The sequence below is a fragment of the Mandrillus leucophaeus genome, unplaced genomic scaffold, assembly GCF_000951045.1.
Source record: "Mandrillus leucophaeus isolate KB7577 unplaced genomic scaffold, Mleu.le_1.0 Scaffold734, whole genome shotgun sequence".
Taxonomy (NCBI): domain Eukaryota; kingdom Metazoa; phylum Chordata; class Mammalia; order Primates; family Cercopithecidae; genus Mandrillus; species Mandrillus leucophaeus.
This window is the reverse complement of record NW_012107964.1, coordinates 121742-134689: the sequence shown is the minus strand read 5'-3', so window position 1 is coordinate 134689 and position 12948 is coordinate 121742. Positions and strand designations below refer to the sequence as shown.

Below are 12948 nucleotides of genomic sequence, written 5' to 3'. Positions count from 1 at the left end.
GTTGCACCACTGCACTCCAGCCTGCGTGACCCTGTCTCAAAAAACAACAAACAAAAACTCCACCCCAACACACAGAAACGCCCAGACTCCTGGGTTCCACTCAGACTTCTCTTTGTTGCAGCCGAATGAAACTGCTGATCTTGTTCAACATGGTATTACATAACGCCCCCCCAGGCCCCTGCCAAAAAAAATACAAGAATGGGAGAATGACTGAATAAATGATATTCAGGAGACTGTACTCATTAAGCACAATGGAACACAGTTAACATTTACCAGGATAGCTCAAAAAAACATTCCTGCAATAGCTCCACATAAGGAACATATATACTGAGCAAAGAAAGCAGAGCACCCATCTGTGCCTGGGTGTGGGAAGTGGCTGCCCGTCCCAGCCCCTACTCTGCCTGAGCTTCCTGCCTGCCCCATCAACAGACTCCCTGGGGCTCTGCCCTCTGCTGGGCACAGTGGGGCACCCACTATTGTCCCTGGACTAAGCAGGCACCAGCAGGATGACTTGTAGACAACAGCCAAAGTTTATTTAACGTGGGAATGCTTACAATAAATAAAGCAGAGGGGTAAAGAGAAGCAGAACAGTACCTTGAGGACAAAGAAACCCCAAACCCAACACAAAAATCAACTCGTGTCTTCTGCTATATGCCCTGGGCTCTGGGCAGCCACTGCTCCTCCCCAGGGTAGGGAGACTGCAAGGCTGGTGGCCAGCAGTGCACATCCCCAAGCAGCAGCTGGGACCCTGGGTCCAGAGGGGCCATTGGAGACCTAGGAAGTCTTTGCAAGGGCAAAACCCAATGGCGACATGCCCATGAAAGCTTCAAGTCACAACGTGGGCCTGCAGAAGACATTTCTGGGCTGTGCTGTCTCCTCTAGGCCCACACACCTGCTGAACAGACATCTGTACCCGGGCACCTCCCAGAAGCCTCTTTATTCTGGGACATCTACTCTCGGTTCCTGTCCTCACTGGCCCCTCCCATCATCTGAAGACTCTTATGACGTCTGCCTCCTAATTCTTCCAGAGCGGCCACACCCTGGACTGTGACGGGCTCTCACCCACTGTGGGGTCACAGACAGGCATGGGGCTGGCTCCCATCCTGGCTGCCTCCCCCAGCATCTTCAGAGGTGGGGTGCACAGTAGTTTTGGGGGGCTGGCAAAGCTGCAGGAATTGTGCAGCTTAGGCGGACCCTGGATTCTGCAAGCCCCAGTGGAGCTTTCTTGGCTTCTGGAACCACAGGTCAGAGCTGCTGGGGCGATGGGGCTCCCAGCTTTGGTAAGGGCTGTTGGCATTAAGCAGCACCCGGTGGCTGGAGGGGTCTCCCAAGGAGGACAGAGCCTGCCCCATACCCTCCCGCAGTTTCCTGGAGTGCTAGAATTGGGCTTCTCCCACGCAGGCTCAGAAAGGCACTAGGAGTTCCTCCTCTTGCTCAAAGGACACACTCCCTCCTCCCAGGTCCTCCAAGTGGACAAAACACTCAGTGGCCTGGAGGGGCAGGAGAGGCAACAGGACTCCTCCAGGAAGGCCCGAGTCACTGGGGAGCCAGGGTGTCCCCGGACCCACCTTTCGGCCGGCAGATAGTCATCGGGGTTGGGCTGCTGGACAGGGGCGAGAAGAGGGGCCGCAGCGTCCCGGAGAAGGGGATCTCAGGGAAGATGAATAGCAGCGACCCATCGGTGGCGCTGTAGAACGAGAGATGTCTGGCCTCGTAGTCCAGAAAGATCCCCACACGCCTGGGTGGGTCCCGGAGTGGAGCCAAGGCCCGTTCAGAGGAATTGTAATAGCTCCCCAGGAAGACCAGGATCCAGAAGCCGTTGCCCGCGGACAGTTCGCCCTTCTCCTTCCTGTTCACATTCTCCCTGCATACCCCCAGGGCCCAGCTGGTGCGGTCCCCAACCTCCACCTCCCAGTAGTGGCGGCCTGAGGTGAAACGCTCCTGGCCCAGCACGCAGGGGCCGGGGTCAAAGCGCTCCGGGCTGTCCGGCAGGGCCTGCCGCAGGTCCCCCCGCTGCACGCTCCGCCTGTCTTCAGACAGGATCAGCTCAGGGTTGGCAGTATCCGGGTCCAAGGTCACATCCCCTGGAGAGAGAGGCCCAAGGTCACCCAGGCACAGACACAGACAAGCTGGGGCCACCTGCCCATGTCCTGGGCATGTGGGTATGATGATCCTCCCAGTTGGACGGCCTGTCTGCCCCGGGGTCCTGCAGTCTCACGACCTCCTGGAGTAACTGTCTCCAAGTGGACATCCCCTCCCTCCCCACCTAGCCACGTCCAATTGCAACTTACAATCCTAGAAATGGGTCCATGTTTTGCCTTCAGAAATCAAGAGGGAATCTTGGTTGCTTTCTTTTTTGTTTGTTTTCTAAAGAGGCAGGGTCTCCAGGCTGCAGTGCAGTGGTGCGATCATGGCTCACTGCAGCCTTGATCTCCTGGGCTCAAATGATCCTCCTGCCTCAGCCTCCCAAGCTGCTGGGATTACAGGCATGTGCCACCATGGCTGGCTAATGTTTTTGTTTTTTATTTGTAGAGATGGGACTCTTGCTATGTTTCCTGGGCTGGTGTTGAACTGCTGGCCTCAAGCAATCCTCCCACCTGAGCCTCTCAAATCGCTGGGATTACAAAGGTAAGCCAATGCATCCAGCCCGTTTTTTCTTTCAATCCCCAAATGAAGGATGTGAATAAGTGCAGCTGTCCCAACCCTGACCACTCCCAGATTTCAGATCTATCCTCCTCTGGAGGCCTGCACACAGTTCCTACACAACAGGCTCCTGACCTGCTAGCAAGGGCTGAGGACAGTACTTCCTTTGGGTGACTGTGATACAAGAATCAGATTTGGATTTTGTCCCCAGTTCCTGGCAGAGCTCATAGAACCCTGGGAATATCCTGAGTGATAGGAGCATCTAGTGTTATCGTAAGATGCCCCTTTCCAACACACCTTAGTTGATGCCACTGCAGTGGCTGAGGTAGGGACCTGAGAGAGCCCAGCATAGGGTCAGCCACCAGAAAGATCAATCCTGTCAGTAGAGGGTGGGAATGCTCAGCCCCAGCCCCTGACCTCAGGAAGGGGAAAGGGGTCTGAGGTTGAGCCCCATCACTAATGACCAATGATTTTATCAATGATAACTGGAACCTCCACAAAGACGCCTAAACAGTTCTTGGGACTCGGGGAGTTTCCAGGTTGGTGAACACACTGGGGTGCTGGGAGGGTGCACCCAGGGAGAGCGGGGAAGCTCTGTGCTCTTTCCCAGGCTTTGTCCATGTGTCTCTTCCATTTGGCTCTTCTAGAGTGGTATCCTTCACAACAAACCAGTGACAGTAAGTGAAATGCTCTCCTGAGTTCCGTGGGCTGTGCTAGCGAATGCTCACATCTGCAGAGGGGCTGAGGGAACAGAAGTATGGGCAGCCCCTGGAAGTTGTGACTGGCATCTGAAGTGAGTTCCATTCAATGCTGAATGGAATCCTTTGATACCCAATTCATTTCCAAACGGTGAAGAATTGTTTGGTGTGAAAATACCCACAAACGTGATGTCAGAAGTATGAGCAGAGGACATTTTCCCAACAACCCACCACCATGACACTGTGAGTTTGGAGCTGGCAGTGGAGGGGCAGAGAACACATGGCTAACTGCCCAGGTCCTTCGCGGGTACCCTCCTGGAGTCATCTCCCCACCTAGGGCCTCCACACCCACCTCGAAACCTCCGCAGTGTCTCCACCAGCCCCGGGACCCTGCACACGGTCCTCAGCTCCATGGGCACAACTTCTGGGGGCTGCAGCTTCACATCCTGGACCCTAGAGGGGACAACCCAGATGTCATCGCCATGGCCAATAGTTGGGTCCCACCTCACTCCCACCCCCTCCAGGAAAGGCTGGGCTCGTACCTGCGCAGGGCGTCCTTGATGTCCTATGTGGGGAGGAGAAACAGCACACTCCATGTCAGTGATCATCGCCTGCTCCCGGAGTCCCCACCCAGCCCCTGGAGCCTCACCCCATCCCCCTCTCCTACATTTGAGCCTCAGGCAGCAAAAACACACACAGGGGGCCATAAACCACCTGCAGCAAGGCTCACAGACAGGAATGCTGGATAGATGCTCCAGCATATGTGCCAGGAGGCATCACCAATGGGGTGCAGTCCAGTCCTGCGGACTGAGACCCACTTCTGCCTAACACTTGGATGTAGGGCATCTGGCTGTCAGCTCACTCCCCCAGAGCCCCAAGTGGGCACCCCTGGGTGCCAAGGACAGGACAGGCAAGCATCCCAGCCTTCAGTGTAGGGGCGCCTTCACCCCAGCCGGAGCCCAACCCCGCAGTCCCACTGCTCCCTCTCCCAGCTCCGCCTGCCCTGCGGGCTCCCTGCTCAGCCCTACACCTGGGTGTGCCTTCTTCCTGTGTCACTCCCTGATACATGACAGCATCTGACTCCGTGTTAGGGCCCGAATTGTGTCTATCCCACCAAACCCGTATGTTGAAGCCAGAAACTTCAAGACCTCAGAACTTGACTATTAGAAAAAAGGACTTTTAAAGAGGAAATCATAGTAAAATAAGGCCATGAGGGTGGGCTTTAATCCAACATAACTTGTGTCTCATAAGAAGAGGTGACTAGGGCATAGACACCCACAGAGGGGAGACCCTGTGAGGATACAGGGAAGAAAAGGCATCTATAAGCTCAAGAGAGAGGCCTCAGGGGGAACCAGCTTTGACCTCAGTCTTTCAGCGTGCAGGACTAGGAGACAATCAGTCTCTGCGGGGGAAGCCTCCTGGCAGGTGGTACTCAATGTGGCAGCCCGAGCTGGCGTGATACACCCAAGTGTTGGAACATCAGCTCCTAGGAGGCATGATCTTGTATCTCTTAGAGCAGCCTTCAGTTCACTGCAGGGATTTAACCCACACTGTCAAATAGATGACCCACACCATGTTCATCCTAACACACGTGGTGCCAGCTACCAGGCCAGGATGCAGAGGTCAGTAAGACATAATCCCAGACAAGGGTTTCCCTGCATATAGGAGAAACGGCAAAGGAAGATTTCCACATATACAGGTAGTTAATTCTGTCTAGGGGGACAACAACACACTCAAGGCCCCAAAAAATTTTTAGAAAGGAAGCCAGCACTTTGGGAGGCCAAGGCAGGTGGAACACTTGAGTCCAAAAGTTCAAGACCAGCCATAGCAAGATAGCAAGATCCCATCTCTAAAAAAAAATTTTAAAAATTAGCTGGGCTTGGTGGTATGTGTCTACTGTCCCATCTACTCAGGAGGCTGAGGTGGGAGGATTGCTTGAGTCCAGGACATCGAGACTGCAGTAAGTCATAATCACATCACTGTACCCCAGCCTGGGTGACAGAGTGAGACCCTGTCTCAATAAATAATTCATAAATAAATAAAGAGGAGACTATTGGTAGGGTTCTGGAGCCCAAGAGGAATTTGTTGGTAGACAGAGGGGAAGTGTGCAGGATGAGGGAGGGGTGTGCACAGGGTAAGGGCAGATGGTGCCGGTGTGAGCAAGGCAGCTAGGAGCAGCTCCACCTTGGTTATTCTACCTGGGGTGGGTGGCCCACCCCTGGTGTCATTTGGAGACAGGTGGTGGCTGTCACAAGGCCGGGTGCAGGGGCAGCAGGAGAAGGGCTTGGGGGTGGAGGAGAACCTTGGCCTCGACGAGGGGGTTTGGTCTCTGCACAGAACATGGGCCCTCCAGGCGCAGCATTGACTTGAACAAAATCACTCTACGGCTACAAGCAGGGCCTGCTGAAGGGGGCAGCCAGGACCCCAGAGTCCACAGCAGCCAGAGCCCCAGTGGGTAGATTCCTGGGAGTCACTCAAGCCCTTACCTCCACTGTGCAATCTCTGTCCATTGGGCCTGGGTACTGGGAACCCGGGTTGGGTCCCCCAACCCAACTGGGGGCCAAGGGTGCAAAGCCACCCCCACCTCTCCCTCTCAAATCAGCACACAGCTCACACCAACACACAGTTGCTGGGGCTGCTCTCCTGCAACCCCCATGTGGGCAGACTCCCACAGCATGCAGACCAGGCCAGCTCTGTGCTGGCAGGTTTGGGGGGCAGGAGGGACCTCCCTGAAGCCTTGCAGCCAGGCCAAACCTGGGCAGGGAGCTTGGTCAAGGCATGGACAGGTGGGCCACTCAGCAGGGTGAATGCAGGTGGGCGTATGAGACCCAACACCCACCCACCCACATGTCACAACGTCTCGGCCAAAAGCCCAAATCGCATCTTCACACAGACCCTATGGGTCCCCATTTCCAGGTCAACTCACCTTCCTTCTAAACCCTTCCTGGCTTCTCCAACACCTGTCCTCTCTGCCCTCCCTGAGGGCTCCTCCTCAGTCTCCTGGGTAACTCCCCACCCCACAATTTTCTGACCACAGGACCCTCTCCTTATTCCTCAGTCTTCCTACAGACGCTAGCTGAGTGTCCTTCCCGCTTCCCAGGCTCAAAGCCAGTTGATGTACAAGCTGGTGCACGCAGCACACAGAGTGGAGGGGCGGATGCTACAGACTCAGAGGTGGGACGTGGGAGGTGGGGGAAACTACCTACTGGGTACAATGTGCACCATACGGGGATGGCTACACTCTGACTACACTTGTACCCCTTAAATCTACAAAAATAATTTAAATATATATATATACAGAAAAAAGCTTACGATAGAAATGACAAACGAAACCAGGAGTTGGTGCCTGGACTGATGTTCTGCTGGGCTCCAGAGGCCGGCAGCAGGTCATCCCCTGTGCAAAGCTGCCCAGCCACATCAGCAGCATTGTAGGCTCCACCTGAGTCTGACAGCCCTGCCCCACCAGTGGCCGAATTCACTCACACAAGACTTCTCTCCTCTGTGGGAGCCAGAACTGCCTAGGGGCCTGTTTCCCTCTGAATCTTGGGGCCCCTTGGGTCTACACCATGCTGGGCATGGAACACGTTTTCCATTTTGTGGGACAAACGTCCAGCTGAACCCCACGGGAAGATGACAGCAGACACTCCCAGCCCACATGGGGCCTCTCAGCATGGGAGTGCCGTCAGTCCTCATCAGTGCACGCTTGCCGAAGGGGGAGAGCTAACTCCAGGCCGCCTGACCCGCCGCCAGGCCAGAGGCCAGAGCATCCACTGGTTCTGATTTGGGGGCACACCAAGGAAAGTCCAGGCCCAGGGGGCCGGCTGAGGTAGTGGAGCCCACACATGGGGAAAGACTCTCCCAGAAGCAGAGGAGGAGGAAACACCACCCCTGATAATGGATATGCATGGGGTGTGCCAGCGGGGCGAAGACAGAGTGAAGGGAGAGGACTTCCTGCTGGGGACACCATGGCGGGAGTTCTATGGGAGGCCCAAGGTGGTCCCGGCAAGCACACGCCCACTGTGCTGTGCCTACAGGGAGCAGCAGCATCAGTCAGGCCGAGATGGAGTAACCTTACATAAGCACTTAAGAAACACCACCTGTTTACATCTACAGAGGACAATCAATCTTCCCTTTTTCAGCACATGGATTTTGGGGGTAGGACGAGTGGGACATCTGTCCTGCTGCTGACTCAGCATTTCACAGGCAAGAGCCGGGCACATCCAGCCATGCCATTAACCTCTTAGCCCAGACAACCTCTGCCCCTGCTTCTTGCACTTTCTGGTTCTCCCTCCCCCAGTGTGGTCAGGCCATGCCCGTGTGGCCACCATGGCTGCTCCCCGCCCAGCTCACCTGCAGCAGCCCCAGCACAGGTTGCTCCCCATCCAGCTCACCTGAAGCAGCCCCAGCGCAGGCAGCTGGCAGCGGCCCTCGAGCTCGGCGATGAGCTCAGCTAGGTGGGCGGTCTGCTGGCCTAGGCGGGCTGCACCCTCCCGCAGCCGGGGCAGCACCTCCAGCTCCTCCTCCTCCAGCCTCTGCAGCAGCTGCTGCTCCTCCTCTGCCAGCAAACGGCGAAGACGTTCGAACTCACCCAGCACGTTCTGCCGCTGGCTCTCCACCATCTTCTGTGGGGCCCAGGGAGAAGGATAGCTGAAGCCAGACTCCAGGCCCAGCCGGACCCCAAGTCTGGTCAGACCCCAAGCCCACCCCAAGGCCGGGCCACACCCAACCTCCCCCCCAGGGCCTGCTAAACCCCAAGCAGAGCCCCAGGTGTGGCAGGATCCCAAACCTACCACCTGGTGCCGGCCAGACCCCAAACCCACCTGTGGCACCTCCTAAACCCCAAATCCACCACTCAGGGATAGCCAAATCCCATTCTACCACGCAGGATTAGCTAGACCCCAAATCTAAACCCCAGGGCCGGCTAGATCCCAAATCCACTACCTAGTCCCTCCCCAACTTCCAAATCCACCCATTGGCTTGGTAGAACCCTGCATCTACCAGCTGGGGCCAGCTGGACCCCAAATCTACCACCCAGGTCCCTCCTGACCTCCAAATTCTCCCCTGGGACTGCCCAGATCCCAAATCTACCACCTAGGGCCTCCTAGGTGATTTGGGTAGACCCCAAATCTACCCCAGAACTGGACAGATCCCAAATCTACTCCTCGGGATGGCTGAATCCCACATCTATGACCTAGTCCCTCAAAACCTGCAAATTCATCTCCAGGGCCCAGACCCTAAATCCACCTGAGAGTTGCCACCCAAGCATGCTGGGACCCTAGGATGGGGCCCTTGCGGTATGGGAGCCCACGCCCGCGTCCTGGCAGGTCAGGTGCACATGGGGAAGGACCAGCCCTTCAGTGGGCTCAGTGGGGCCAGGCTGAAGCAGTGACTGGTCCTGGGGCACCAAGGGCAAGTGTGCCTGGCCAGCATTGCCCCCTGGGGTCTCCTATACAGGACCTTCACCCCCTGCCCTGCCACCCAGAATCGTGGAAGCCCCAGCACCTGCCTGCCACAAGACGCAGGTCTCATCCGCCTGGGCTTGGAAGAGCAACGCATCCTGCATCTGCTTCCGGAGATGCTCCAGTGACTTCTCCAGCTTTGCCTGTGGGAGAGGCCAGGCAGGGCCATGAGACATCGGTCCTGTCACAGAAGCTTGCCCTTTTGCACCTGACACACTGTCCTGAGTTCCTCCTCAGAGACAATGGGGACAAACTGAAATCTGCCTGGTGAATGAGGGAACTCAATGCCCTCCAATGAGCGTGAGCCCTCATGGTAGGTGGGCAGCCTCTTGCCAGAGGCTGACAGCCCCAGCCACATTCTTTCCTTTTTCTCATATGAGATGTGTTTCTAGACCTTGACCTTGCTACCCTACCCCAGGCCTCACCCCTCTTTGCAAAGCTACCTCAAGGGTTCTGGCTGCCCACTCCATCTGTCCCCAAGCTGGCTCTGAAGGTGTCGAGCTCTCCTGTTCCCAAGCCAGTGTCTCCTCCTCCTCTCCCTTCTCACCTACCAGCTCACATAAGGGCCTTGGGCTAAGCCTATGCTGGGGTCCAAAAATTCTGCCCCATGTCCCCATAATTTCATAGGTTGAAATCCCAACTCCCAGGGTGATGATATTAGGAGACAGGGGTTTTGGGAGGTGACTAGGTCAGGAGGGCAATGCCACCATGATGGGATTAGTGTTATAAAGGAACTCTCGCCCCTTTCACCATGTGAAGACATAGTGAGAGGGCATTATCTGTGAACCAGGAAGCGCTCTCACCAGACACCAAACCTGCCAGGGCTTGCTCTTAGACTTCTAGCCTCCAGAGCTATGAGTAGTATACATCTGCCATGTGCAAGCCATGGTGTTTTGGTAGGACAGTCAGCAGGGACAGAGATGCCTGGCTGCCCACCCCATCTTTTCTCTAAGCCACCTGGGATCTTGTGCATTTTCAGCTTCATCAGCTATCACTGTAATAAGCCCCAGGACGGGTACACTTGCATTCTGCTTTCTTGGTCCTTAATTCTCATTCCCACGGTTCCTCATGAGGTGCATACCAGGAAGCAGTGAGAATCCTATACACAAGCTCGCTGTACTGTGTGTGCTTGGGGTGCCCTGAACCCACTTCGCGAAGGGTCTGCTCACTTCCACCCCATCTGACACCCTTATCAGCAACAGGCCCTGTGCTGGCCACACCTCTTTGCTTCTCAGTCACCCCAAGTCATGGCTCTCATCTCTCTCTATCCATGCTCTGGAAGGATGGAGGTGCTGGGAGGATCCACAAGTCTGCCCAGGTAGCAGAGCCAGGACATGGGCCCAGCTGCCTGGCTCCAGGTGCTCACTTTGGTTCACCACCTAGCCTCGCGATTCGAGAATACTGCTTGGCACCTCCGGAGCACTAAGGACATGTCCAACTGCTTTATTGTCTCTGCCTAGGCTTAGCTCTCATGTGAGCTACAAGAACCCCAAATGGGGGTCCCTGTCCCCCCGCCTCTCTCTTCACTGCTACCGGCCTGTTCCAGAAAACTCACGCCTGGCCCCTGTGACCCCCAACCCTACCTCAAACACTTGGCCCAGTGCCTCTCAACTTCTCCCTCAATGCCTCAGTCCCTACGTGACATTTTCAGTTTTTGTTTTTGTTTTTGAGATGGAGTCTTGCTCTGTCCCCCAAGCTGGAGTGCAGTGGCACTATCTCGGCTCACTGCAACCTCTGCCTCCTGCGTTCAAGTGATTCTTCTGCCTCAGCCTCCTGAGTAGCTGGGATTACAGGTGCCCGCCACCACACCCAGCTAATTTTTGTATTTTTTTTAGAGATGGGATTTTGCCATGTTGGCCAGCGTGGTCTCAAACTCCTGACCTCAAGTGATCCACCCACCTCGGCCTCCCAAATTGCTGGGATTATAGGCGTGAGCCACCACACCTAGCCAACATTTTCAGTTTTCAACACTAAAGTTACAAACAGCATTTGATCAGATGGAATGGGCTGTAAAGCAGCACAAGGTACTCAGCATGGCAAAGATCTTGCATTTCAGGTACCTGCATCTTTGCGTCTCTGGACAGATTAGAACGGAAACCTCTTACCCTGTGTGTAGTCAGAACTGGGACGCTGGGGCTTGGTGCAGGCCTGGGATCTTCCCTGGCCTCCTCCTTCCTGTGGCAAACCCCCTCTCCACCCAAGTGCCATCTGATACACAACCCAGAGAGATCTGGGGGCCGTCTTCTCTTTCCTATGATGCTGCTTCCTGGAACTGGATCTTACGGGGACTTTCCTGTTTACCACCTCGGGGCAACCCAGCCTGGGGCTTGTTCACCTGTCATGACCCCATGTCAGGGCCAGGCAAGGAGTGAACTTATCATAGAGCTAACAGGCCCCAACTCTGGCAAGTGGACACACAGTCCCATAGGTGGGACTGAGCTTTCTAGGCCTATGGGGGCAGGTAAAACCAGTTTCCTGCGGTTAACATAGCATAGGCCCTAAGGCAGTGAAGAGGAACAGGATATGTCATCCCCAAATGTACCGCTGTGGTATAAGGATTATTCTGAGTAAAAGCAGATGCAGGAAGAGCTCTCTGTACTCCTATCTGCCTAGAAGTAGGGTATTCATTCCCCATGAGAAAGGCACCCTCCCTCCACTAGGAAGAGGAGGGCACTCTAATCCCGGGAGATGATTCTGCCTAAACAGACCTTACTACAATGACCATTATCTTGTGTTAGTTCTTCCCATCTATTTCCTAGTCACTTTCCCACAATTTATCAGTCCTAGACGCCGAATCCCGTTTCTGTGTCCAGTCACTTCTCCACAATTTACAAACCTTTGCTGAAATACACTTTTCTATGAAGTTCTTGTGCATGTAAAACTTAAAATATTAATCAAACTGTATGATTTTTTTTTCCTGTTAATTTGTCTTGTGCCAGTTTAATTTGCAGCCCCCAGCCACTGAACCTAACAGGGTAGAGGGAAATTTTTTCTTCACCTGCAAAAGAAACGATTAAGTGCTATCCCATGAAACTATATCAGATCAACTCTACAGAGCTACTGGGCACTCTCTGCACCCATTGGGATAATTGGTGTCAGAAGGGTAATTCTGCTGGGCTAACATGTTTGAGGTGTAGACATTCCTGCATGGGCAAAGAACGAAAAGAAAACCCACAAGAACCTGTGTTTGGACAAGCCCGCGGATATGGCTTTAAACCACCTTTCTGCTAAAATCCAAAGCAGAAGGGGACAGATTCAGATTTATTCTAGTATCCCAGAAGTTTTCTCTGTGATAGGGACAGACCCAGCTCAGTACTAACACTGGCTTAACTGCTAATCTGGCACACACAAGTGACCATGGTGCAACACACAAAGTGCAATCAAGAAAGCTCCAAAGATGCTGCCATCTACCCCACACGTGGGCTCCCAGGAGCACACCCGCAGCAGGTCAGCCAGGAAAGTACCGCGGGAGGGAGTGCAGGCCAGGAGAACGTGTGCCCCAGGCCCTTCAGCTTGGGGTTTGTTTGGGTTTTAAGCAGCAAAATAAGGGAAGAAGAGGCGGGCTGAGCCCTGGCATCTCAGATGGCAGAGATGGCTCCCAGTACCCCACCCCGAAATGCAGGGCAGCCCTGGAGGAGAGGTTAGAGAGGAAACGACTGTGTCCCCTCACCCTGCTCAGTCTGGGGCTTTCCCAGGACTTAAGTACTGACCTGATAACACAGTCCCTGCAAGGAGTCCATCTAGGATCGTCCACCTCTGAGGTTCTCCCACTTTCCTCTGATTCCGGCTCCTTTCTGGCCAGTGTATGGCCACATTTTCCTTGCCCCCACTCCACCACCTTCCACCTTCCTCTCTTAGCCTCCATCTATGGGAGGTACGCCCCTCAACCCCGAGAGCAGGGTCTCATTGGCGGCCATGGCTCCAGCCTCACGGGGCCTGCTTGAGACAGGCTGTCATGGGCCCCCACAGCTGCCTTGCGCGATACCCTCCTCACCGGCCCAGGGCAGGCTGCATCCTGAGCTCCCCGCCCTAGACAGAGACAGATTACGCCCGGAGCAGTCCCGAAACCTCCCACCCGCCCAGGCCTCCCCAGTCCCCGGCTTCCCCCGATGCTCCTGCGCGCCACCCCCGCCCAGGCGCACCTTGAG

General features: G+C 55.2%; 1 protein-coding gene across 1 annotated transcript in view; it reads right to left on the bottom strand.

Moving 5' to 3' along the window:
- Positions 1–509: 509 nt before the first annotated feature.
- Positions 510–12948, bottom strand: part of TRIM11 (tripartite motif containing 11) — a 23599-nt gene continuing 11160 nt past the window's right edge. The window contains exons 3-7 of the mRNA XM_011965696.1: positions 8848–8943; positions 7733–7963; positions 3884–3906; positions 3694–3794; positions 510–2084 (exon numbers count right to left, since the gene is read on the bottom strand). Of these exons, the coding sequence (XP_011821086.1) occupies positions 1537–2084; positions 3694–3794; positions 3884–3906; positions 7733–7963; positions 8848–8943 (999 nt within the window). The 3' untranslated portion in view covers positions 510–1536. The remainder of the gene's footprint in view (positions 2085–3693; positions 3795–3883; positions 3907–7732; positions 7964–8847; positions 8944–12948) is intronic.